Genomic DNA, 24,628 nt, shown 5'->3' on the forward strand with positions numbered 1-24,628 from the left:
CTGTCTGCCAAACAGGCTAAAACCGTGGTATAGTAGCTTCAAGAAACTATTTGCAAGCACTGCTTTTCTAGGACTGCATATTATATAACAGATTCACATGTCAAAATACCATTCAATTCATTTAAAAATTACTCTGACTACAGAAGAGGCACACACGTAACAGGAGCTACACGGAGGAAAAGGCAGGAGTCTCAGCCATTGGACTCTGCTTCACTGTGGAATGTATCACAATAATAAAAATTTAAATATATGTCATTCCTCTCAGAAGATGACTTACTCAATTTTTACAGGTAGCGAAAAAGAAGGTTTGCAAACCACATCAATTAATTTCCATATTAAAGGAGCTAGGAGTAGGGAGCAGCTAATACATATCAAAAAGGTCTCTGAATTTCTCTTTCTTCACGAGACAGCCGTTAACAGGGAATCAAAGCATTACAGGCACGTTCGTCTTTGAGTGCCACAAAGTCACACACGGCTTCAGCCCGCCGGCGAGCGCCCAGCCCTGCCTTCTCCTGCCGGGCTTCCGGAGAGGTGAAGGAAATCCCGGCAGAGTGTGCGGGAAGGCCGGGGGCACCGGAGGGACAACGCGGGGACCCTGCTGGGACCAGCCCCGTGGGCAGCAGTGCCACACGCGAGTGCCGGGGAAGGCAGGAGTCGGCGGCTGGCACTGGCAAATGGTGCCATAAGCCATGATAAAGCCCCGGATGAGGAAAGCAAACACAGCGAAAGGACAGCCGAGGACCAAGGACGCTTCTCGCGCTCACCGCTCTGTGAGATCTGGAGGCACAATGAGCGCACCTCACTTAAATTAACCTCCCACAGAACCACAGAATCATTAAGGTTGGAAAAGACCTGTAAGACCATCAAGTCCAACCACCAACCCAACCCCACCATGCCCACTAAACCATGTCCCACAGTGCCACGTCCACACGTTCCTTGAACACCTCCAGTGATGGTGACTCCACCACCTCCCTGGGCAGCCTCTTCCAGTGCTTCACCACTCTCTCAGGAAAGAAATTTTTCCTAATATCCAGCCTGAACCTCCCCTGGCACAACTCGAAGCTATTTCCTCTTGTCCTGTCACTTGTCACTTGGGAGAAGAGACCAGCACCCACCTCACCACAACCCCCTTTATTCTCCAGCTCTAAAACATGGCAGAAGAAAGACAACGTGCAGTTTCTCAACTGTTTCACAGAGGTATTTCATTATCTTGCCATGCCTTTTCCCATCACTCCGACTCTCCCACTGCTGTTCCTCTGGGATATCCTTGGCGGCTTGTTCTCTGCTCCCATGCCATGCCACAAGCCAGCCCTCGGGCGCCGCCCTGTGTGGCACAGCAGGCACAATGTGTTCCGTACAGCCTCCCTCCTTTCCAACAAAGTTTTTAAACCAAAATATTAGCGTGCCTTGTGGAAATATGTTTGTAGAGGATGAAAGGAACCTTGAGACATCCCCCTCTGCAGCAAACATTCCTTTGCAAGTCATTGATTTTGCAGCAATTTAAAGGCAACTGGAACAGCCCAGGTTTGGGACGGCTTTTGCAGGCGCACAGCTGGCGCTGGCCACGTTTCGCAGGCGCACAGCTGGCGCCGGGCTCAGGGCACCACAGCCGACCATGTGCTGGGAGCCTTTTGAGGGCAACGCTGCTGAGCGGCGCGGTACATCTTGGCATTTCCAGCTCTCAACTCTTCTGTTCTTGCCATGAAATAGTCCCTGAAGCAACAACTCGGGAAGGCCAATTAGCTGCCGATGAAACAGCCACGGACAACTTGCTGTTCGGATTGTGTCACTCAAACATGGAGCAGCTGGACATGGAGCAGCACGCTGGGGAAAAGATGTCTAACGGACCTGGGATTTATTTTTCCTTTTAATAGGGAAATCGCATCAACCTCTCTTCCAGCTCTGCTTCTTTCTCTACTATTTCTCTAATCCTAGAAAAAAAGGTTTTGTTATTATTAGAATTTTGAATCTTTCTCAGTCTTCATTATCACGTTGGTTTAAGAAGTAGCCAGGATCTTTCATTCACCTATACGCACATGCACGCATGCATGAGGAACAAGAAAACACGTTTACCTAGCTGATGTCAACTTTTATTTAGTCATTACAAGCATCAATACAAATACATAAATGTCAATTGGGAGATTTAAACAAACGGTTGCAAAAGTGAAATTCGGCAGAGGAGTTTCCCAGAGCTGATGCTGAAGAATGAAATAGGAGAGGGAGCCTAAACCACACTCGCACAGCTCCGGGAGCTCTGGTTTGATACCAAGGAAGGTACAACATATGGCGCAACTGCTTTGTCATGGCTGTTCTTACCCTGCTCTTTAGTAACTGAAGATTGGCTTGAAGTACGGAGCACGGACGTACCAGACGGACGTACCGGTGCGGACCAAGCCAGGAGGCTCTCATGCACAGGCGGCCATTCACTCCTATTTGAACCTGACACATCTTCAGCGCGGAGACACTCTGCGCTGCCAATGCCCGAGACAACCTCTCTTTTTTCCCCTCTTTTGAGCATCCGAACAGGAAAGCTGAAGCCCCAGGGAGGGACTTGGGTGCTCCAGCTGTTGCTCAAAATACAGCATCACCGGCACAGCACACAGAGGTGAGCTTCTGGAGCACGCCATTCATTAGGCATTCACACGTGAAATACAATTCCATGAAATTTGGGACAGTCAGCACATATAAAATAAGATGGAAATAAAAAAAATAAAATAAAAAAAGAAAGTCCTGAAAGTCACTGTGCCCGTCAGGAGTCATTTACTTTTATATCTCTAGTTGAACACTGTGACTGTCTTCCCTAAGTATAACACCAAGAGAAAAATCACCCCAGCTTGCGGTCCCGCTGAGCTGGGGAGGCCCCGGCTTTTTTCCCTGCTCTTTAACTTAAGAGCATAAAATAAACTGCAGTCTGACAATTAAGCCACCATGACATATTTCCAACATAATCACGCACCTTTTTTTGCCCCTAAACTTAGCAGTGTGATTACCAATGATGTGTTCCAGCATGTGCTGTAACGCGGCCGAAGGATGCGCTGGAGATGGGAGGATAAAGATACCTGATTAAAGAGACTTCTCTGAGGCTCCACGGCAGGTAGGGAGACATGAATAATTCACAGTGTGTAAAGTAAAGGTGAAGCAGCGAAACTATCTTGGGTGTATCACAGAGGATGTAGGTGTAAGATCATAAACATCTTATTAAAAGCAGAATTAGAGAGGAAGAGGTAAGGGGGAAGATTGATTCACTCCAGATGCAGCTATGGAGAAGAGATAATAAAAATTTGTTTTGCAAAGGTATTTAGAGGCCAAACCTCCATTAATCTCAAAGTTTAAAATTTTTATTCTAAATGTTTCCGAGAACTGGATTTACTTCAAGTGCACCCATCTAAACACTCAGCTTTTATTATCCCACCACTATCTCTGTAGATCAGGTCCGCCTCTCCTCACAACCTTACTGCTTTTGGGTTTTGAGATTAGCCTACAAACCGTACCTGATGGACTCACAGTTCCTCCTCTGCTGCTTCTGCCTCGAGCCAAGTGTGGGATTTCAGTGCTGCTACGTCAGCCAGGTCCCTGCCCCGCTCCCGCAGGCGGGGATCCCACCTTCAGCCCATCATCGCTGCTTCAGGGCAACAGATCCTGCTCCTGCTCCTGCCTGCACACTGTATTTAACCCTTGAATTCGTGTCTATTTTCTGCTTTGACCAGTTTCTCTGTGCCCTGCCAAATGCTGTCTCCCCTCTTAGAACAAGTCTCCTTGAGCAGTGCTTTTTCCTGCTGTAGCAATCTCTTCCCACTCACCCCTTTATTTTTCTGGAGATTTGTAATGGGAACAGTAGAATAACAAGGACAAATTCTTTGTCCGTTGTACCATACCGCGGGCTATATGGCTGGTGCAGAGTTCGAGGACAAACTCATATAATTGTTGGACTTCTCAGGCACACAGCCAACACTGCCCAAGAGATGCTATTTGCCACTACCCTGAAAATCGTTTCTTTGTTAGACGGAAAAGGTGAAAAACCCCTCCTGGCATATTCCCTCGGACACCGTGCAGGGTGGGCAGCGCACCATCCCCACCTCCCAGACTGGCTCCATGCATTCATTTCCCGTAGAGCTGCACAGGCGGGAGCATTGCTACCAGCATCGCTGCCCTCGGAGCAGCATCAGCTCCCGCCAACACCGGGCACGGCACAGGGCCCCCATTCGTTCGCCTCCTCCCTCCCTGAGCACGAGGCAGCTGCTGCCTCATCGGTGGGGTATTTCTACCTGGTTTTGCATTTCCCCCTCGTTTAAGCCTCTGTACCACTTCCCAGCCTCTCTCTCCAGCGGTTTCTGCACCTCGGCGAGCTGGCCCAGGCTAAGCCGGGCTCTGAGTCAAAGACCTTTGCTGAATCTTGCCCACCCTCCTTCCTCTGCTCTTCACCTGTGATTCTTTTTAAGTATCAAGATCTCGGCCCTGATCTTCAAGGCACTTAATGATCTGAGCTCTGAATATCTTTAAAGTCATGCAGAGCTCTGTGAGGGTGGTAGTTACAGCTCCGCCTCTCTTGTACCTACTGCCATGCAAAAAAGTCATATTTGTACTTGAGACTGGACTTTTCCAGCTTCCAATACAAAAATAAATGCTTACTAGAAGCCAGGATCATCGCAAAGTTTACTCCTTCTGCTCCAGAAATACAGAAAATTTTGTTAATTTTGTCTTCAGAGAAAGAGGGATTTGGTGTTGTCATGAGCAAAATCCAACTGTGCCAAGCCTCGCTGAACACCCAATTCTCTCTTTAGAAACCAAGTCAAAGAAAGGCTTATCCATATTGTAAAACAAAAGTCCGGCTGTAATGCCACATAAAATCTGTGCGCTGGCTTAATACTGCCGCTGTACGTACTGGCAGTAAAACACAGTGGCATAGGCTGCCATATGTATGTTAAAGCACTCTACACAATAGATAGAAGATGCACGGCTTAGCAAGTTGGTATTCTAGTTGTCTGCCCTAGTCCTCTCTCAGAAATAACTACGCCTGTGTTTCAGTGCTCCTGGGCTGCAGACACTCAACAAATATGTTTTTCAAGGTCCAGAGTTTTTAAATTAAAAAAAAACAAACAAACAAAACACCAAAACAAAAACAAACTTGGAGGTCGTTATCTTCTTACGCCACCTCTCCACCCTAACCATCCACCTGGCCCACACGGGTGACCCAGAGCAGGCTGGCGTGCTTGAACCTGCCACCCAGGCACCCCAAGGTCCCCGCACCAGGTCCTGCTCTGCAGTGGCCGGGTGGCAGCTCAGCCCCGGCCCCCCACCGCCCGCCGACTCCGGGTCCTGGTCACCCACGGGACGTGGTCAGGTCCCCAGTGTCTCCTAACAGCGTCCTAAAGTGCACCTTTGCTTTCCTGTAGCACTTTGAGGCTGCTGTGCGAAAACACCTTTATTACTGTCATTTGCTCTTCATTATGATTCCTACTTTGATTGTTTGTCTACTGGAGATAACGAAAGTTTGTAGCAACCTATAGAAGAGAGTGTCACCTCCTTAAAAACATTAAAGAAATATCCATACTACACTTGAGTGAAATTGCAGTGAAATTGAGTTAAATGTAGTTGGCAGCAAATCAAAGATGACAAACAGGGGCAGATGAAGGTATTTTGTATTTTCAAGAGAAAGCTGGAAACAAAAATATAACGTTCATCTTATTTACACTACTTGTATGCATACAAAAATGTAACAATTGCTCTTCCAGAATGATGGCCTCCCAAGAGTATAGCCACTTGATTTAGGCAACCTACTGACCACATGTCACGCTGGCCTCATCATCAGGAGTCATCTGTCTAGTCATCAAAAGGCTTTATACAGTTAAATCCTTACTCAGCATGACAGATAAAATCAGGAGTGTTTGTGTTTTCAAGTCTTCCAAGAATAAGATTATGAAATATATTTGATATGGAATACATCAGAAACTACAATTTCAGTTTTCAACCAGCAACAAGCTGCAGATCAGCATGACCCTTGCACAAACCCTCATCTTTCTGTCCCTGCATTCTTTCAACAGTTTTAATATTTCCTCCGTCTCACCTGCTTCTGACAAGAAAGCAAGTCAATACAATTCTTGGTGACTTTAAGGAGAAGCATGCAGGTCTTCCAGCACAGTAACTGTATAGATGATAAAAGAAGTAGGTATTTATCAAAAGCAAATCAAACCAGACAAGAAACTTTAAACTGAAGTATGTCAAAAGAGACATGTATGAACTTTCTTTCAGTTTTAAGGTGTCTGTGTCATAAAATTTTCAGCAATTTCCAGACAGAGCTGGAATACTCAGCAACATAAATTCAGTCAGAGGATCTCATTCAGGACAGGCAGAGCAGCAGGCAGACCTGCTCCACTTATGGATTTGCCTAGAACAGCTGACCACAAAGTATTTTATGAAACTTTTATCTTAGCTGTGCGTAGAGCCGGTGAGGTGAGATACCCACAAAGGAAACGGCTTAGCTGGACAAGAGTGAGCTTCTCTCCCAAAAATCTGTACATGAACAAACACAGTACAAGTACACTCATTTCTAGTACGCAACCCTTCAACACCTCCACAACCACATTAATCCCTAGGTGTGAAGGATCAGATAAATCACGCCTGAACTGATACCTAGGAATTCCTGATAAATGCCAGTATTTCCATGAAACACGGCTGGGAAGGTGCGTTCAGGACCCCGTGGTGCCGCACAGCCGGCAAGGGCTGGCCGGCAACCCTCTCCATGGCTGTGTGCACCCAGCTCAGGCAGAGGAACAACCTGCCCAGCCCCACCGCAGCACCTCACCTCCACTAACACAGCTCCTGACTTCACAACGATGGTATCATAAGAGGAATTTCATGTATTAGGAAAGATGTGCACAATTTCCTATCAAAATCTGTTCACTTTTTGATCGTGATTTGCAACACGTATACGTGAATCTAAATAAAGCCCCAAGACTTCCTCCAGCCTTTGGGAACAGCATTGCCCCTCCTCTCATGACCACACATCACATTTACGTGAATAGACCAGTTTTATCACTCAGTACAGCATAAAGCACCCTCGGAGGCTTCAGCCAACAAGGCTTCATGTAGCAACTCTCCCAAAGATAACCACGTTATCACTGTAATGCTCGTGAATACCACTGGCAAGGGAAATGAGAAGCCCAAGGGCGTTTCAGAAACTTGCCTTTTGTATCATCAAATGAAAGCTACTGCCAATTGCCAGACCGAGTAAACAGGATCTGAAACACTTTGAATACGCTCGTAATTAGCTAAAGCAAATGTCATAAAACTTGAGCCAATTTTTTAAGGGTCCCCCATTTCTATGGAAAGCATGGCTTGGTTGGAAATACACAAAGATACAACATATGCTTCAGTAATACAGTCAGTGTATAGAAACACAAACACACCTGTTAACGTCTGATCCATCAAATTGGTTGCCATGAACGTCACCGCCGGCGCAGACACAGCAGCTACCCGGGCGACTTGCGTCGGCATCAAAGGACCCACATGAGCATCCATTCTGGAGGCAGCACCTGCATTCAAACCATAAGGACACCTTTTGGGTTTTTCCAATAAACAAAAACGCCTTTAAAAAACTCACTTTTTTCGCAGCCATATTTCACAGAACGCTCTTTTAAACTCCTGCTAAACATTTCTCTCTATACCTGTTCGCGTGGTTAAAACAATAGGTTTTGTGGTCAGCTGAATTACTGGTCGTGACGTCCATCGATTCTCAGCAAATAAGCATCGGCAGAAATTTTAAATCAATAAAAATGTGACCCTCAAAGCAAGAATTTGCAAGGATATATTAATGCTTTCAGAACAGATCACAGCAAGATCAGTTTCTTATTTAGGACTAAATAACACACCTCCAGTTTCTACCGTTACTCAGCAGAAACTGTGTGTGCCCCGCTCCATCCACGGGAAATCATTTTGCCAGTAATTTAAACCAGCAGCTTTATCCAAAGGAATCACAGTCTGCTCAGACAACTCACAAAATGGAAAATCACTAAATTACTCATACACGTTATTAATGATAAAGTAGTAACCCAGGCCTGCTGCTAAAACTATGCTAATTAAACCAGGCTACTTAATCCTTGAGAATTCGTGGCTATTGCCAAATTTGAGGTCAAACCTTGAGCATTAGTTTCCCATTAACCGTGTGCAAAACCATTCTTCAGAAACTGGAAGACCCGTACCGCGGCATCTTGTTCCAGACGTAAATGCGGGTGCCCCACCAGCAGTCTCCACTGCCCGTTTAGAAGCCACCTCTACAGAAGTGACCTGGCAGCAGGGACGTAGCCCTGGTTTAAGGCAGATTTGGGGATTAACATCTTATTTCCCAAGCACGAGCCAAGCTGCAGAGTTTACTGCCCTTTCCTTTCACTAACTATCCTTGTGCTATCAGACAGTTGTCCCTCCAACTCATCTGCTTTTCACAGTAATAGGGATCATTTCTGGAACCTTCACTCTGTTAGAACGCTATAAACCTCTTCGCTGATTTTTGCTCCTCAGATTCCAGCTGCCAAAGCTGATTCTTAAACATAACTCACCAACACAGGGACACTGGTTGCTTTTTTGAATGCGGCTATAAGAACACATGATCATTAAAAAAGTCACTTTTTCTTCCCAAAAACCAGAGCCCTGGGTACCGCCCGGGCCAGCGACACCACGAGCAGGCATCCCCTCCTTGCTTGAGGATGTGGACCAGCAGAGCCGCCCCAGCCGGGGCAGAGGCACCCTCCCCTTCAGCACCCCGAGCTGAACGATGCTCCCCAGCTACAGGCCCTTGAAAAGGCACAACGCATTCAAAGGGGGGGTATTTTAGCAACAATAATAATGCTGGTGCTAACGAAGCATGCATTTTGCTGTTAGGCAGACATACAGTCTAGTGAATATAATCTGAATTACCTGTATAAGTAAAAATATGCATCATGAAATTCATGGTGATTTTCCCTCTTCTCTCCTCCACCCCCTTGTCTCCCACCCCAATGACCAGGAGACAGCAGTGGAAGCCAGAAACTCTCCAAGAAAGGATAAATCCGAGTATTTTGTAGTAGATGATTGTTCAAATGAAGATGAAAGTAGAAACCTGGACTACAGAAAGCCTAAAGAAAACCCCGTTTACACCTCCCGGAGACGGCCCTGCAGCACGTCCACGGACCTGCCATCTCTTTCGGACTTTGCCCCGAATCCCTAAGCCCAGAGGTTTCTGTACCCTACCAAGGTCTCCGGTGGAAAGGGAAGGCAACAGCGCCGTTCTCAAGGGCTTCCCGGTGGTCCACGCGACGTTAAACATCTGCTTTTGCCCAATGGGAGCAAGAAGTCCGCAATTGCTACTGAAACAGGGAAAGCCCATGTCATCTACCCGGACCTGGTGACAACCTCTATGGAAATACTATTGCAGCGACTGCGGGGTTATTTTCTGTTCTAGCCAGCACGTTTTCAAAGCTGCCATTTTAATGCACTGTCTCATATCATCAATTACGTGTTCCTGAAGCAAGCTGGAATTCAGGCTATCACCAGACTTTGTGGGATTCACCCTCGTAACAGGTGAAGAAGAATTTAAAACAGGGTACATCATTTTGACCAAATTCCATTTTTTTAAAATAATTTTTACAGGAACAGAAATGGATATAAAATTTTTATGAAAGAAATAACATTTTATAAAATCAGAAAGTCATATTCTTATAAGGGGTTAACATGGCTAAAGAACCACCCAGGGAAAAGTAAAGCTTTGCCAAAAAATCATCTTAGGAAAAAGGAGGAGGTTCCCAAGGCTTTAGGAGTTGGGGCCAGAACACCAAGTTCACCGAACGTTCAATAATGCATTTGCGTGATACCAGCTCGCTATTAGCCAGGGTATCGTACAGACGTACTTGCTAAACGGTGATTCATTCATTTTAAGTGCAAATGAAACCCCTCAGAAAACCATGACCCCCATCCAGCACGGAAAAAGAAATGACTTTCCAAATGTGCTGAATAGAACAACCGAGAGGACAACTGCAATTTTTCCGCAGGAACGAGAGGAAGAGGACGATCAGTCCCAATCAGCTGGGGGGATCCCCCCAGGAGCCTCCTCCTCCCCTCCTGCCCTCGGGGCCCTCCAAACCCTCATGACTCGGAGCACCGCGTGAACACAGCATCACTCTCCTCGGGAGCTGGCAGCGTTACGCAGAGCAGCCCCCGACCTTCGGGCTTCGCAGGATCAGGCCTTGAGGTGACTGAAGAGTCCCCTTAGACGAGCATTTTGCAGACAGACGCCATTTGCACCATACACCCAGGGACGTTTTCAGCTGCGCGTGTACCCACAGGCACAGCAAGAACCACCGGCCCCGCCGCTATCGCGCGTCAGTGCATCACACCCCTACGTTTCTATTTTGGTGCCCTCCTCCCAAGAAGCTTGAAAAAGGTAAGAACGTAAGCAGCACACTGACTGTTTTTAGGGGCTTCCTCCCAGCCTGCGCCTGCACTACAGCCCTCCTGGGCCGAGGATTAATTAGCAATTAGTGGAAGGGGAAGAAAAGCGGGAAGGAGAGGACAGTGCCAACATGATTTTAACCTCCCAGGCCCGGCGGAGGTTCGTACAGGACAGACAACGCAGAGGACTACATGTCTCAGGGCAGATGTAAAAATACACACGCCAAGCATGGATTTTCTTCAGTGTGTACTCAGGCGTACGCGTGTGGTGCCCCGTCCGAGCTGGCAAGAGCCCTCCATGGACTTGCGGCAGTCTAGAAGAAAGCAGAACGGGCACCAAGAGGTTGAGAGGGGAGAGACAGCAACAACAAGACCTCTGCGACCCACACAGCGGGTGCCTGCCGTGCCGGTGGCCTCCTCCCTGGGACAGCAGCACGGGCTACCTGGGGGGCACGGGGAAGATTCACTGCAAGCAGCTGAAGGAAAAACACCGGAAAAGGAAACATTTTTAATATTTCTCTTTTTTTTTTTTGGCCATTAAGGGAGGATAAGAGAAATTCCTGCAAGACACAATCAGTAGGATGGTAAAGAAATTACCCTGCAAGGTAGTGTGATAGATTTAATCCATATTTGCTTTGAAGAAAGAATGATAAACAAAGCATTTACAGAAGAGGCACAGGTCAGCGTGATGTTTGTTGTGCTACCTACAGCACAATAATGTAACTGGAGGCACTTGTAACTTAGCCATCTCTAACAAGACAGTGAACCATTTTCCAGCTCAGGATGATGTTTGGACCTGAGGCAACGACAGTTCCTTTCTTCTGCTTCTGTCAAAGCCCCTGGCAAAACTATTAACTTTGACGAGCTCTCTGGATATAAAGAAACGCTGAGGAACCATCAATTCCAACAGTGAAGTCTAAGGTGCCTCCAATTATACGGAGCAATCCCTGCGACAGCAGACTCACAACAGCCCCTCCAGTTTTACGGAGATGCCCGGCAGGACACACGCATGAATGCACTGAAATTCTGGTTTCCATATCCTTGGAGACCATTTCTTCAGCTAGGATTTCCGTCTGTGACTTACATGTACATTACTACGCAATTAATTCCATGAGTAATATTTTACAGAGCAAGAGTTGCTTCCTGTTCTTTGGCTTTTCAAATTCATTTTAACGACAACAAAAAGGACACTTTCATCCTATCGCTTCCAGAGTCATCAGAGGCAGATTAAAATGGTATTTCATCATCTGGTCTCCTCTGGTGCTGGGGAGGTACGTGCACGTGGCTGCCTTGCTGCCTACAACGATATACTCGGAAAAGCCTATGCAGCTATTCCGAATTTATCCAAAATGACCATCTTTAAAGATAACAAATCAAAAAATACTGGAGACGAGCATGGCCGGAATCTCCGGCTTGTCCTCTTCCACCTTTGAATCTGCAAATGGGGAAGCGTTCACGCCTACAGATGTGATCCTTTGCCACCAAACAGGCTCAGCCCAGGTCCCCTCCTGCTGCTGAAGATCTCCCGAGGGGACAGGCTCGTCTCAGGCAGCCCCACGCTTTCTGGGCAAGCTCTTTGAGAAACGCTGAGCTGACCCAAACCCGGCCCGCGGGCACGGCCACCCATCACGGCTCACACCACCACCCCTTACTGGGGGCTGCGGCACCGTGACGGGGAGCAAACCACACCCGGCTCCAGAAACACCACCGGTCCCATCCCACTGCTGCTTCCCCAGCTTGCGGGAGCCTGCCGCACCGGGACGCCGGCCACGCGACGCGTGAACCATACCTGGGCTGCACGTGCAGACACTGGAAGGTTCATCCCCAAATTCTGAGGTTTATACGGACAGTGGGTAGATGTAAGCTCCCATTAAGATATGCAGGTGAATTCCAGTACACAAGCAATTCTCTACACCCAAAAGTGGAATAATTTTCATAACGTGCTTAATTATCTCCCTATAGTTAGACATATACCACTTGAGATGAGCTCTGCTCATTTTGTTACCACAGTGTATGCTGCATGTTGAAACATGACTTTCCATTATATAATTTCAGTGGCTTCTTTATGTTGATTTATTATCACATCCAGGAACAATGAAATTATCAGTGCATCTTTTGGTGTGATGGAAGCAATTAGCTCACAGCTTCCATCCATATTGGAGTCAAGCATATACATATACATATATATCTCTTATTTCATACATGCAGATTGAGTTCAACTGCTTAGTTTAATTATATCTGATGCTCACCAAATAAGCTTGAATGATTTAAGGCAATCATAACCTTTAAGGAATAAATATTTATGCTTTCTAGTTCTTCGTGCTCAGAAAAAGCAGTCTTTGCAAAAGATGGATTTGGAATACAAATAAACTCTGTGGACTGAGTTTAATGTCATAGTGCAACATAAGCTTTCAGTATGAACTGAACATAACCTGGGCTGGAATAAGACTTAAACGTGAACCTAACACCCACCCACACATACTTTGTGCATTTTATGATTAAGTTTAGGCAAATTTTACTATAAAACAATACTGAGAAGGGGGAGGATGAAAGTGATCCTTCCTATGAAGTTTCTGATTACTGTTAGAGCCAAGGAGCCCTGACTAGCAAGTCGTGCGTTTTGAGAGCATCTGTCCATTTTTAAGATTATTTCAGTGCAGATGCATTTTACTGTCGCTTACAACCACAAGCAACCTACGTCTCAATTTAACTGCGACGAGGACATTACAAGGACAAAGGAGGACAAAAGCAGATGAGTGGAAGGTTCAGACATCTGAAGATCCTCTTGCAAGTGATATGCCGCCCTGATTTGCATCCCTGATGAGCAGACACTGATTAGCATCCCTGATGATGGAACCCAGAGGGAGAGCTGGGGTGCCCTCCTGCAGCAAAACCCTTCCCAACGCGAGTGCAGGGCACAGCCGGCCAACAGCCCGGAGCCGGGCTGGCGGGGCGCAGCTCCCCGCCTGCCGCAGCTGCGGGGCAAGACCAGCTTCAACCCCCCGCAACGTTTTCTCTCCTCTCTGCTGCTGGGCAAGGGCAGCTCAGCGAGACCAAGTCCCATAGCTGCTCTGGCCCAACTGGGAATGGTTATAATGGAAAACTCCATCACCCGGCACGTCTGAATTGGCGTTTTTACGCTGTTGCTTAAGCACCTGAAGAAGCAAATGGGAAATTCCCGATCACATAACTGACTGGCTGTGCCCCACCTCCAGCAGAAACCACCATCCCCGGGCATGCACCAGCAGCCAAATGAAATTAGATAGTAGACTCTTCCCGGAACAGACAACTAACTTTTCCACCTTTGTTATTTCTAGCAAACAGTATTGAAAGGCTATTTCTTTTTTCACCCCGTACCACACAGACAGATGACTGTTGCTAGCTCCCTCCTCTTCTTGCTCGTGGCCAAAACAGACCTCAGGAGAGGGAGCAGATACTTTACTGACGCCCGTGACCCGGCTGAAAAGGATAGGACAGATTTTCAGGGCAAAACTGTCCTTTATAAATGTTTACTCTGTGCCTCAGCAGACCTGTCGGCTCTCATCACTCCATTACACAGCGCGTGGACGTTAGCGACCCGCGTTAAGGGAAGTCACACTGCCCGCGGCAAAATAACGTGACGCCGGTCCTGGACCACTCCGCCGCTGGCTACGGCAGCAGAGGTCTCCTGCTCCTGCTGTTAAATTTTAATTCTTACCTTTTCCAATTAAACCACAGCACTTCCAACATTATCTTAAAGCTATTCTTGCTCAAGTTAGCTGTTCGGCAAGGGTTTAAGCCTCATTTTCCTCACTGCGATTCAAGGAGCCTTTAACAGCACTGCACCCAAAAGAACAGGGGCCGCATAGTTGATTTTAATGTATTCATACTGAAAATATCCCTGGCATGAGCCTTATCTTACCCCCGGTGAAGTCAGCCCAAGTGTCTCTGTTGAGCTTTATGGGCACTGAATCACGCCCCCAAACCCAAAGCTTTTCTTCCTGCAACGCATTTGCCTCTTGCAAAGCTACTCTTTATGCCCTGTGACAACAGAGCTGAATGCATTATTGAACAGCATAGCTTGTCATTCATATTTATTTTCCCTAAATATATCTCAGAACTTGTTTTTATTAACGGCTTTGTAAGAACTCCTCATGAACGGCACAACCGTAAGAGCAGAAGGTGCCCGGGGGACGGCAGTGGCACCGGGTGCATCGCATGCAGAGCCGAGGCAGCCAGGCGCTCAGCCTGCGTGGGAATTAAGAATTTCTAAAATTCAACTACACAATCGAAATACTTGCTTGGTGAAAAACCCACAACCGAATAGGAAATTGTGTTTCCTGCAGAGGAGGGGCGGAGGGATGGAGGGCCATTGCCACGCTGAGGGCCGGGTGCTGCGGAGCGGCACTGCTCACGTGGTACAGCTCTCCATGTGCCTGGGATGCTTGCGAAGGTCTCCAGCTGCTCCGAAACGACCAGCTCCCCCGACGCTGGGCTTTACGGACCGAGCTGCAGGGCAAGTGATGCTCTGCTGGCCGCGATGCCGTGCACCGAGGACGGTTACTCTTGCGCTCGCCTACGTGGAAGCTGCGTGGCCACAGCAAGGCGGAGCTCCCCCTCGCCCGCCGTTACGCACGGCCACGGCAAGGCTTCACCTTCACAACAAATGACCGTGGAACTACTGGATGCAAGGGTTGGACTGGGGCGGGGGGCCCCCGCCTGGAAACAGCCACGCTTGTTCACCTGCCCAGCAAAGTACAACCGCTGATTGCTCCCAGACAGTTCAACCGAACGGCAGCCACAGCCGCTGTGCTCCGCACGGACACCAGCCACCAGACCCGGGGCAGAACAGGATGCTCCAGCGCCCAGCGATGGCCCAGGCTGCGCCGCCATCCCGCTCAGCAGGGAAATTATTTTCTGAGGTTCTCACTTCAAAAACTGAGTGTTTTTCATACACCTAAAAACATCCTTATTCCATTCATCTTTTTCATCTTTTCTCACCTTTTATGATGTACTTCATATTTGCCTGTAGTTACATATTTGTTTCAAAACCATGAAAACCACATTTAACTGAAGCACTCTTTCTGTACTGTTGGGATTAGACGGTTAATAAGGAATATAAACCGGAGGCATTTTTCAGAATATTAATCCTGTTTCGCCTGAAATAATCCAGCCAGGAATTGTTGCTAAAAACCTCACAAATGCAAACCTTGCTTATCCATCTACTGGTTTGCGCACCCTATCAGTTACAAGAAATAACATATAAAAGCGAACCATCACCCTTCTTCATCAAAAGCATGATGCCTCCCAGGCCCTTGGTGAGAACATCGACCAGTTCATCCCCCGCAAAGGGTACCCAGGACAAGCAAGCCAGGCCACCACCGCCACACACCCAGGCCTGCAAAGACAGGGGGGTACTTTCATTAACACTATATACAAAAACGGTCAGGGGCATAACTGATCAAGATACCTATGGAGCGTTAAGAATTACAAGTCATCTCACTGATTTCCAGAGCAAGCAACGTCCATTCCAGCAGAGCAACCCCAGCAGGTTCCCACAGACCAGGACCCCCCCGCCATGGGTGCTGTTCAGGCACACCAAATCCCCGCACCATCTCCATTTCCTTAGCTGGCATACCTCCAGAAGATTGTTTCCCAGCAAAAAACTACAAAAAATCATTATTTCTCTTCTTATTTTTTGCTCATAACCATCTGTCTGTATTTGCTTGTCAAATTCTAACCTACCATTAATAGAAAAGAAAGAAAATAAAGGATACTTATTTTGATGAGGCTGAAATGACAGCAAACATCCTCAATAAACCACACCAAGTAAGAGAAATGCAAACAAATAATTCAAAGTGGGAAGGAGTTGCCTGGGAGAAGGAGAAGCTGCATAAACCTGGTCCCACAGCCCCCTCCCAGGCAGAACTGGAGCGCTCCGGAGGGAAGTCGCAGCCGCAGGGATCCTTTTCCATCGATCCCATCTACTCCAAGAGCAGGTGATAACTCCAAAGAGGAAGTGCAGCACCAGAATGGCACCTTCTGGACTGTCACCACAACGGGCAGAGAAAACACCGCTCCAGCGCAGCACCCCAATGCCCACCTGCTGTGTAGGAAGAAAAATGGGGAGAAGGAGGTGAGCCACTGATGACAAAGGATGCCCTCCCCTAAGCAGGGTGCCGCTGCTGGTACCCACTCCCCGCGCGCAGGAGCCGGGCCCCGACGGCTGTCCCATCACCTGCGCAGGGAGCTGAGAGCGAGCAAGGCGTCTCAACAGTTTTGCAGGTTCTCACCAGGTTTGTAGCCTCAGCCTCCGCGGGGACAGCTGGGAGCCCCCCGCCCCCAGGGCTGGAGACGCCGGTACCCGACGCCTTCGCTGTCAGCACAGCGTGCCACTGCCTGCGCTTGGGAAACCAAGGAAATGCCACCAAGCTGGTAGCCCAAGGATGGCATGAACCTGCCAAAGCTGCTCTTCAAAGGAGTTTGCAAGCAGGACTGTACCTTTCTGAAACAGGGACCCATGTTTCTTCAAAACACCACTTTCAGTGTATTTTAAGCCTGTAACAAATGCTTTACAGTGCATCTCATCCTCCTGCGTTCTGCTCGCTTCAGAAGATTCCACCACCCCACCCCCCCACCCCCCCCACCCCCACCCCGCGTTTTTAAAGCCACACGATGCCCACACTGGGTGAATTTGTCCCTTTTCTTCCCCACGGGACATGAGCCCTGCTCTGCTCCCTGCTCCCGCCCGGGTGGGCATGGTGGCTTTGCCTTCTTCCACCTGCGCTCATCCTCACCCTGCCAGCCTGGGCAGCTGGACAAACCCACCCTGCTCAAACACAGCAGCATTCCGTGGGCAATCTTAAACCACACCAAAGCCAAACAGAGGACTTGTAAGAGCTATTTTGCACCTGCAACAGAAATCTCTGCAAGACCGTCAGCTACAGAACAGAATGGGCTCAGGCAAGGAGGTGCCACAGGCTGGGACTCAGCACCGGCCCCCGTGTCACTGATGCACCTGAATGCACCCACCCGCCCTGCACTGACCTGTCCCCGCGGCCGCGGGGGGAGACAGGCGGGGAGGGACGGGGATGCCGCGGCAGCATCTCCCAGGCTGTCAGTACTGCTGCCCCAGCCCCGTCACCAACCGAGCAGCTGGACTCCAGAAATGAGGAACCTTGTGGGCACAGCATTTGCTAGAGAGCAGCGCCGGGCTGGAGCAGAAGGCGAGTGAACAGCCCTGCTCCAGGAACTCTTGCAGCAGGAAACCACAGCAAAGCAGGGATCTGCAACACCCCTTGGTCTTACCACAAACTCGCTTTTAAACACCAAAGCTTCATTGCCTTAGAATCACAGAATCATTTAGGCTGGAAAAGACCTTGAAGATCAAGTCCAACCGTAAATCCAACCCTGCCAAGTCCACCACTAACCATGTCCCTGAGCACCTCATCCACACGTCTTTTAAATACCTCCAGGGATGGTGACTCCACCACCTCCCTGGGCAGCCTCTTCCAGTGTCTGACAACCCTTTCGGTGAAGAAGCTTTTCCTAATATCCAGTCTAAACCTCCCCTGGCACAACTTGAGGCCATCACTTCTTGTCCTATCACTTGTCACTTGGGAGAAGAGACCAACACCCACCTCACCACAACCCCCTTTCAGGTAGTTGCAGAGAGCGATGAGGTCTCCCCTCAGCCTCCTCTTCTCCAGACTGAACAACCCCAGCTCCCTCAGCCGCTCCTCATCAGACTTGTGCTCCAGAGCCCTCTCCAGCTCCGTCGCCCTTCTCTGGACACGCTCCAGCACCTCAATGTCCTTCTTGGAGTGAGGGGCCCAACACTGAACACAGCATTCGAGGTGCGGCCTCACCAGCGCCGAGTACAGGGGCACGATCCCCTCCCTACTCCTGCTGCCCACACCATTTCTGATACAGGCCAGGATGCCGTTGGCCTTCTTGGCCACCTGGGCACACTGCCGGCTCACATTCAGCCGGCTGTCGACCAACACCCCCAGGTCCTTTTCCGCCGGGCAGCTTTCCAGCCACTCGTCCCCACGCCTGGAGCGTTGCACGGGGTTGTTGTGACCCAAGTGCAGGACCCGGCACTTGGCCTTGTTGAACCTCACACAATTGGCCTGGGCCCATGGATCCAGCCTGTCCAGATCCCTCTGCAGAGCCCTCCTGCCCGCCAGCAGATCAACACTCCCGCCCAACTTGGTGTTGTCTGCAAACTTGCTGAGGGAGCACTCGATCCCCTCATCCAGATCATTGATAAAGATATTAAACACAACACCTTGGTGCATTTCAAATTAATTTTATGATATTTTAATAAAATCAAGACATGCCATTAATGTATTTGTTATTTAAAAACCGTTTCTAAATCAGGTAAGTTAATTTTTGACCGGAGGGTACTGTCCAAATGGCACCCGTCATGAAGTTCACTAACTTAAAGATTAACCAAGAAAACCCACTGTGCCTTTGCTGCTGAGAGGTGGAGATTACTCACGGGTGTCACTTGTTCCTGAAAAGCTCTCGTCAGAGCCCGCTGGAGTCAACAGAACCACACCAAGAGCCTTGGAAAAAGGACAGAAATATTTCATTCCTATTCACACCTTAAATAGTTCAGAAACAAGACAACAAACGGAAAATACATTTTAGCACCCTTGTATATGGTCAGGCAGTGCATAGACTCTACTGTACGGCAGCACCTATCGGTTACGTTCCTGTAGGTACTGCCCACGCTGCCAGCCCAGATGCATACGCGACGGTTAGAGGACGCTGGCTGTACACAGCACAAGCACCGGGGAATCCTCCTCCCAAGCGAACGACAGGCCTGTTCAGACGACGGAGTTATCCCGGTTAGTCTGCAGGGCTCGGGAGGTCCGCGCTTTCCACTCCCGCGAAAACTCTGGGGTCTCCGCTCCTGCTGTTTCCAGCTTAATCTTTTGACTGAGACAAAGGCCCAGAAGACTTACATTGCTTAACTGCGCGAGTGCAGTGCTGCTGGGCTGCCCGCGCCGCAGGGGCTGAAACCCCGGCAGGTACACGCTTCCTCAGTGATGGCAGCTTCCTGCCAGCGCAACTGGGAAAATGGGAAATTTGCTTCCTTTCCTGTAATATTTTAATCTGTTCTAGCACCTTGTTTTGTTCCTGGAACACCAGCGTTTCAATTCCCCTGCTTTGTCAGACATTTTATTCTTACTTGTTTGTATGTATATTCACTACATTCTGCTGGGTACAGACAGGATCACCTTCGCTTTCTAAAGACAGCCAAAATTTTCAGTGGTATAAAGCCCAAGAATGTAATTTTCAAAAGTGAGCCCATGACTAAGGAGTAGAAAACCTATTAACAGCATAATTTTGTTGACTTTCAAGTCACTGATGCAACACTGAAAATCCCACACTCAATAAGAAGCCCAGCGGGTACTCCAAGACATGCTTATTTCTAAGTCAAATGTGAGCCGCAATGATTCTCTTTTACATCCAAATTGAAATGTAATGAGAATGTATTAACAAAGAGTATTAAATATTCAGCGGTCTGGCTCTGCTTGGGAAAGGCTTTACCTTACACTTCCAGAGGGACCCGCAGAGCAATGCTGATGTGAGGCAGGCTTTGGGCTTTGCCCCTTTGATACCGTGTAGAGGAATTCCACTTCTGCATAGAAAAATCAGCGAAAACCCAACTAACCAACACCAGAAAAGCCTAAAGCAGGAGACAACCTATTAATGTGAAATAAAATGCTAATGTTGAATCTAAACACTCCAAAGAGCTTTCCTCACAGTGGCAGACTTAGCTCATGTTTCCTTCTGCGGTGAGTACCCACAGAAAGCAACTGTTTTGGGAGCAGAGCACACTACTCACAAATTTGCCATCAATTCCTTGTTTCTTACTGATAATAATCCTGAATGCATACGAACTCACGGAGCGGATGAACACAGTGCTGTAAAATCCAGGCACGAGGAGAAATTCTGGCACCGAGCACATCTAAACCTCCCTTGTCTTCCAAGGGTGAGCATTTTACTTACAATTTTCTTGCGTTCTGTGGATTTTTCAGACTAAAATCTACACACAGCAAAGGATGGAGCTGCTATTAATAATCTAATGGGATATGAGATCAAGTTAAGAGAAAACATAACAAACCAAAGAAACAACCCTTGCACATACACGGAACACAGGCGCAAGTGCAGTGGGTGTGCTGCAAATGGGTAACTCCTGTCGACTGCACGGAGACCCCTGGGTCGAAAGGGGCTCTTAATTCACAAACATGACATGAAAAAAAAGTGTTACGGCACTGCATCCATAAGACCATGAAGCGTCAGATGGACATGCTGCGTGAGAGCAAAGGTCCTTCCCAACCAGCACCCTGCTCCCAGCCACAGCCAACTGCAAATGCTGCGGGAAGAGTGTAGGAATGGAGCCAGGATGTAGTAATAGACAGGGAAAAAGTGTAAGAAAAAAAGCATAGAGATAGCATAATATGTCAATAGGACACTCTTCCAACCCTTCAAACACCCATGCTCAAAGAACTGAATAAACCTTAATGCGCTTTTTTTGTCCACACTGTCTCTAGTAACTCTTGCACCCATCAGGATAAAACCACACAGAGGCTTCGGCATTGACAAAACTCTTTAGGAAGGAGTTCCAAATATTCTATGCCTTGTTTGTTTAACATCTGCTAAGTCTGTGTCTTTGCAAGAGGCTGATACTCGCTTACACTCCCCGTATCTCCCACGACCTTACAGACCTTTATCATGTCCTCTCCCACCCTGCCCTTGTCCCTGTTCCAGCCAAAGGGCACTAGGTTGCTTACCTGTTCTTCTGGCGCTGCCCTGGACACTGTGCAGCCCAAGGGTCATCAACAAACAGGAACCAAGACCGGTATTTAGGTAGAGAAACATATACATAGATATATCTCCGGCTCATTCAAAAATAATCAAACTATTCTAATGCTGCCAAATTACAAAAATGGTTTAAAGAAAAGTGTTAAACAGTGAAGAAATTTCACCCAAATTTCTGGAAACTGCTGGAAGGAACAGAGAATTGAAGAACAGATGAGTGAAGCCATGCAGCAATCAATTCCTCAGCAGCAGCTAACGAGCACGTCCGCACTGCAGGGCAGGCATGTGCCAGCCTCAGCCCGTACCTGGAAGATGCTGCCATCCCGTGTAGACACTCTCTCAGTAAAGAAATTTTCCCCCTAATATCCAGTCTAAACCTCCCCTGGTGCAACTCGAGGCCATTTCCTCTTGCCCTATCACTTGTCACTTGGGAGAAGAGACCAACACCCCCCTCCCCACAACCCCCTTTCAGGTAGTTGCAGAGAGCGATGAGGTCTCCCCTCAGCCTCCTCTTCTCCAGACTGAACAACCCCAGCTCCCTCAGCCGCTCCTCATCAGACTTGTGCTCCAGACCCCTCACCAGCTCTGTCGCCCTTCTTTGGACACGCTCCAGCACCTCAATGTCCTTCTTGGAGTGAGGGGCCCAAAACTGAACGCAATATGATTCTATTGATGTCAAGGATATAAATGGAACCACTGATACAGTAGGCATGGTGGTGTTGGGTTGATGGTTGGACTTGATGATCTTACAGGTCTTTTCCAACCTTAGTGATTCTGTGACACAGCCATCGCAACACGGACACTGTGACAGGTAAGAGGGGAAGGTGCCTGTGCCAATGGTGCATCTACATCACCTTCTCGCCACGGTGGCTGACCAATTTTACAAAATACTCCTCGCTGTCTGAGGCATGAAGTCCGAGAGGGATTTGATACTGGGCACTACAGGCAGCCCTTGCTGAGTTGAGAAATACATGTAATACCCAGCTGCTGCTGCGGGTAGCTCGGTAGTTTGGAGCTAACTGCTGGGAATGAAAATCCAATGCAGGATGCTGCAGGGAAACCACAGCTCGCTCATAAAAATCATTGACGACATTTCACATTTAACTCATTTCTGTCGTCTCTCTAATGTCTCCTGTGGGATTTGACTTGAATTGAGAGAAAGAAACAGGGGTAAAGTTCAAAAATCTTGGAAAAGAAGTTAATAACCTGAAGAACTGTGTAACTAGGATCACGCAAGTCAGGCGAGAAGCACCAGAAGGAACCCAATACCCGATATAAACCAAACCCAGCAGAGAAATGCAGTCTTTCTGCTGGCAAGGAAGGTCACAGGCAGGAGAGCCCGCTGCAGGATGGCTCCGTAATAAGGAAACAAAAGAAGTCCGTATCTGCTCCAATGCTTTCATTATTGAAATATTGCTTTGGAGGACTTTGCCTGCTCCCAGCCCCAAGGGCACACACCCAGGTGAGGGACATCGCCACCAGCTGTGCCAGGACAAGGCGACATGGGCACTTGTCCTGCTTTTCCCACGGGGACCCCCTTTGCTCAGCTTGGTCCGGCCAAACCGTTGTCAGCGACAGGGAAGATCAGTCTGTAAAAATGCCTGGAACATAAACACCTAGTTTACTATTGAAAAGAGGAGAGCAATGAAATTAATAATTTCAATTGCTGTGTCTAATAGTCAGACACAGAAACGCACCAATTTATTTTTATTATTGCTGTTATCATTTTCTGACCCCAGAAGTCAGTGAAGATCAGGGCCCAGGGACTTGCTTCCTCTAGAAGCACCATCCATCATGATTAGGTAGTTCGGGGCGATGCTGCTTATCTGCCAAGGACAAGAGGAGTCTCTTCACTTGAACAAAGGAGGAATTGAACAGTAACAAAAAAAAAAACACAACAATTTTTAGAAGCCACGCAGACTCCTCCAGCTACACTCAGCCCCTCAGCTCTGCTTCTACCTTCTCCTCAAGGCCACGCCACGTTTTCCCTCACGGCCGTTTTCAGCTGGCTAGACCCGAGGCTGCCTAGAAGCCACCTTTACCGAATTCTCTCTCCTTACTCCGTTTCTGTGAGAGGCCCAGATATATCCATTAAAAATACTCAGCACTTTCTGAATCTGATTATCTTCCTCCCTCTGCTCCAGGTCGCAAAACGTGTTGTGTTTTTTGAGCAGCAGCCACCCTCACCGGGCTGTAAAGGCACTGCTGGGTGAACCCTCGCAAGAAACCTCTTCAGCGCCGCCGGCACGGACACTGCCCAGCTGCTAGAAGGTTTAGCGAGGTCTGCCCTGTCCTCCCCCCCACCCCGAACTGAAAGCAGCAAAAAGGCAGAGTCTCACCCGGGCCCGGCAGCGCAGGGCTAGCCTGTGTCCCCCCCTCCCTCCCGTGCTGGGTTACCGGAGAACATCTCCAGCACTCCGCAACACGTTCTGATGCTACGTAGGAAGGCACGGTGACCACAGCCACCCCAAAAATACCAACAGCTGGGGGGGCACGGGTGGAAATGGCAATCACCGCTTATCATTTTCCCTGGTGTCTACCACGAAAGTCGTTACTCGGGGTAAAGACCACCATGCATGCCCAGGCACGGCTGCCGCGCGCTCCCTCACCTGCGGCATGCTGATGGCCCCTTGACTTCGCGGGTGGAAACCAGAGACTGAAGCAAATTTAACAACGAGATGCAAACAGGATTTCTTCACTTGCTTAGTGAGAAGGACAAGCCACATCTGAACAGCATTTACACCAGGAGTTTAAAAGCCTGTTTTCCGCAGACCCCGGGTAGGCCACAGCCACGGCCGCTGGGCAAAACAGTGCCGGATTCGCCCTCGTTTTCCCCTTCCTCCTCATGCGACAAGCAGTTCTGGCTGCTCCCAGTGAGTGGGACTGAACTGGAAGCCAAAGCCAAGCCAAACATTTACTGGTTCACAGCTAACGCAGGAAGGGAGGGCTGGTGGTGAGGAGAAACACCTGGAAAGCCAGTTAGCACAGCAAGGGCCTTTCTGAGCACGGACTATAAAACTGTCTCAGTATGGTCTGGTTTTCAGCAGCAAACGATTACAGGTCTGTCACTAAAAGGGACAGTTTCCACAACGCTCTTCGGAGGAGACAAGCCGTACCGTGAGTACCTGCTGAAGGCACCCCGTGGGATTGCCGCTCGAGTCCCAGCAGACAGCATCTCACCTTCTTCACGGGGATCGGGTAACACCAGCCATGCTTACAATCCTTCGTACGGATGTCTAAGCAAGTCTTTACGTACCGTAACCCCCTGAAGCCTCGGCAGGCCTCACCAGCGACAGGCTATTCCATCCGCAGGGTGGGAAGCTGAAGGACCACATCCCCAGGAGCACCCGACTCCCAGCGCCAGCCGTGCCCCACCTGATGCGCAGCCCCAGCC

The 24,628-nt window shown here is 48.7% G+C and overlaps 1 protein-coding gene across 1 annotated transcript in view; it reads right to left on the minus strand.

Moving 5' to 3' along the window:
• TCERG1L (transcription elongation regulator 1 like) overlaps positions 1–24,628 on the minus strand; it is a 98,258-nt gene that overhangs the window by 28,779 nt on the left and 44,851 nt on the right. Inside the window, exon 5 of the mRNA XM_059821465.1 lies at positions 7,407–7,532. Within this exon, the coding sequence (XP_059677448.1) occupies positions 7,407–7,532 (126 nt within the window). The remainder of the gene's footprint in view (positions 1–7,406; positions 7,533–24,628) is intronic.

Source organism: Gavia stellata, chromosome 9 (genome assembly GCF_030936135.1).
Source record: "Gavia stellata isolate bGavSte3 chromosome 9, bGavSte3.hap2, whole genome shotgun sequence".
Classification (NCBI taxonomy): Eukaryota; Metazoa; Chordata; class Aves; order Gaviiformes; family Gaviidae; genus Gavia; species Gavia stellata.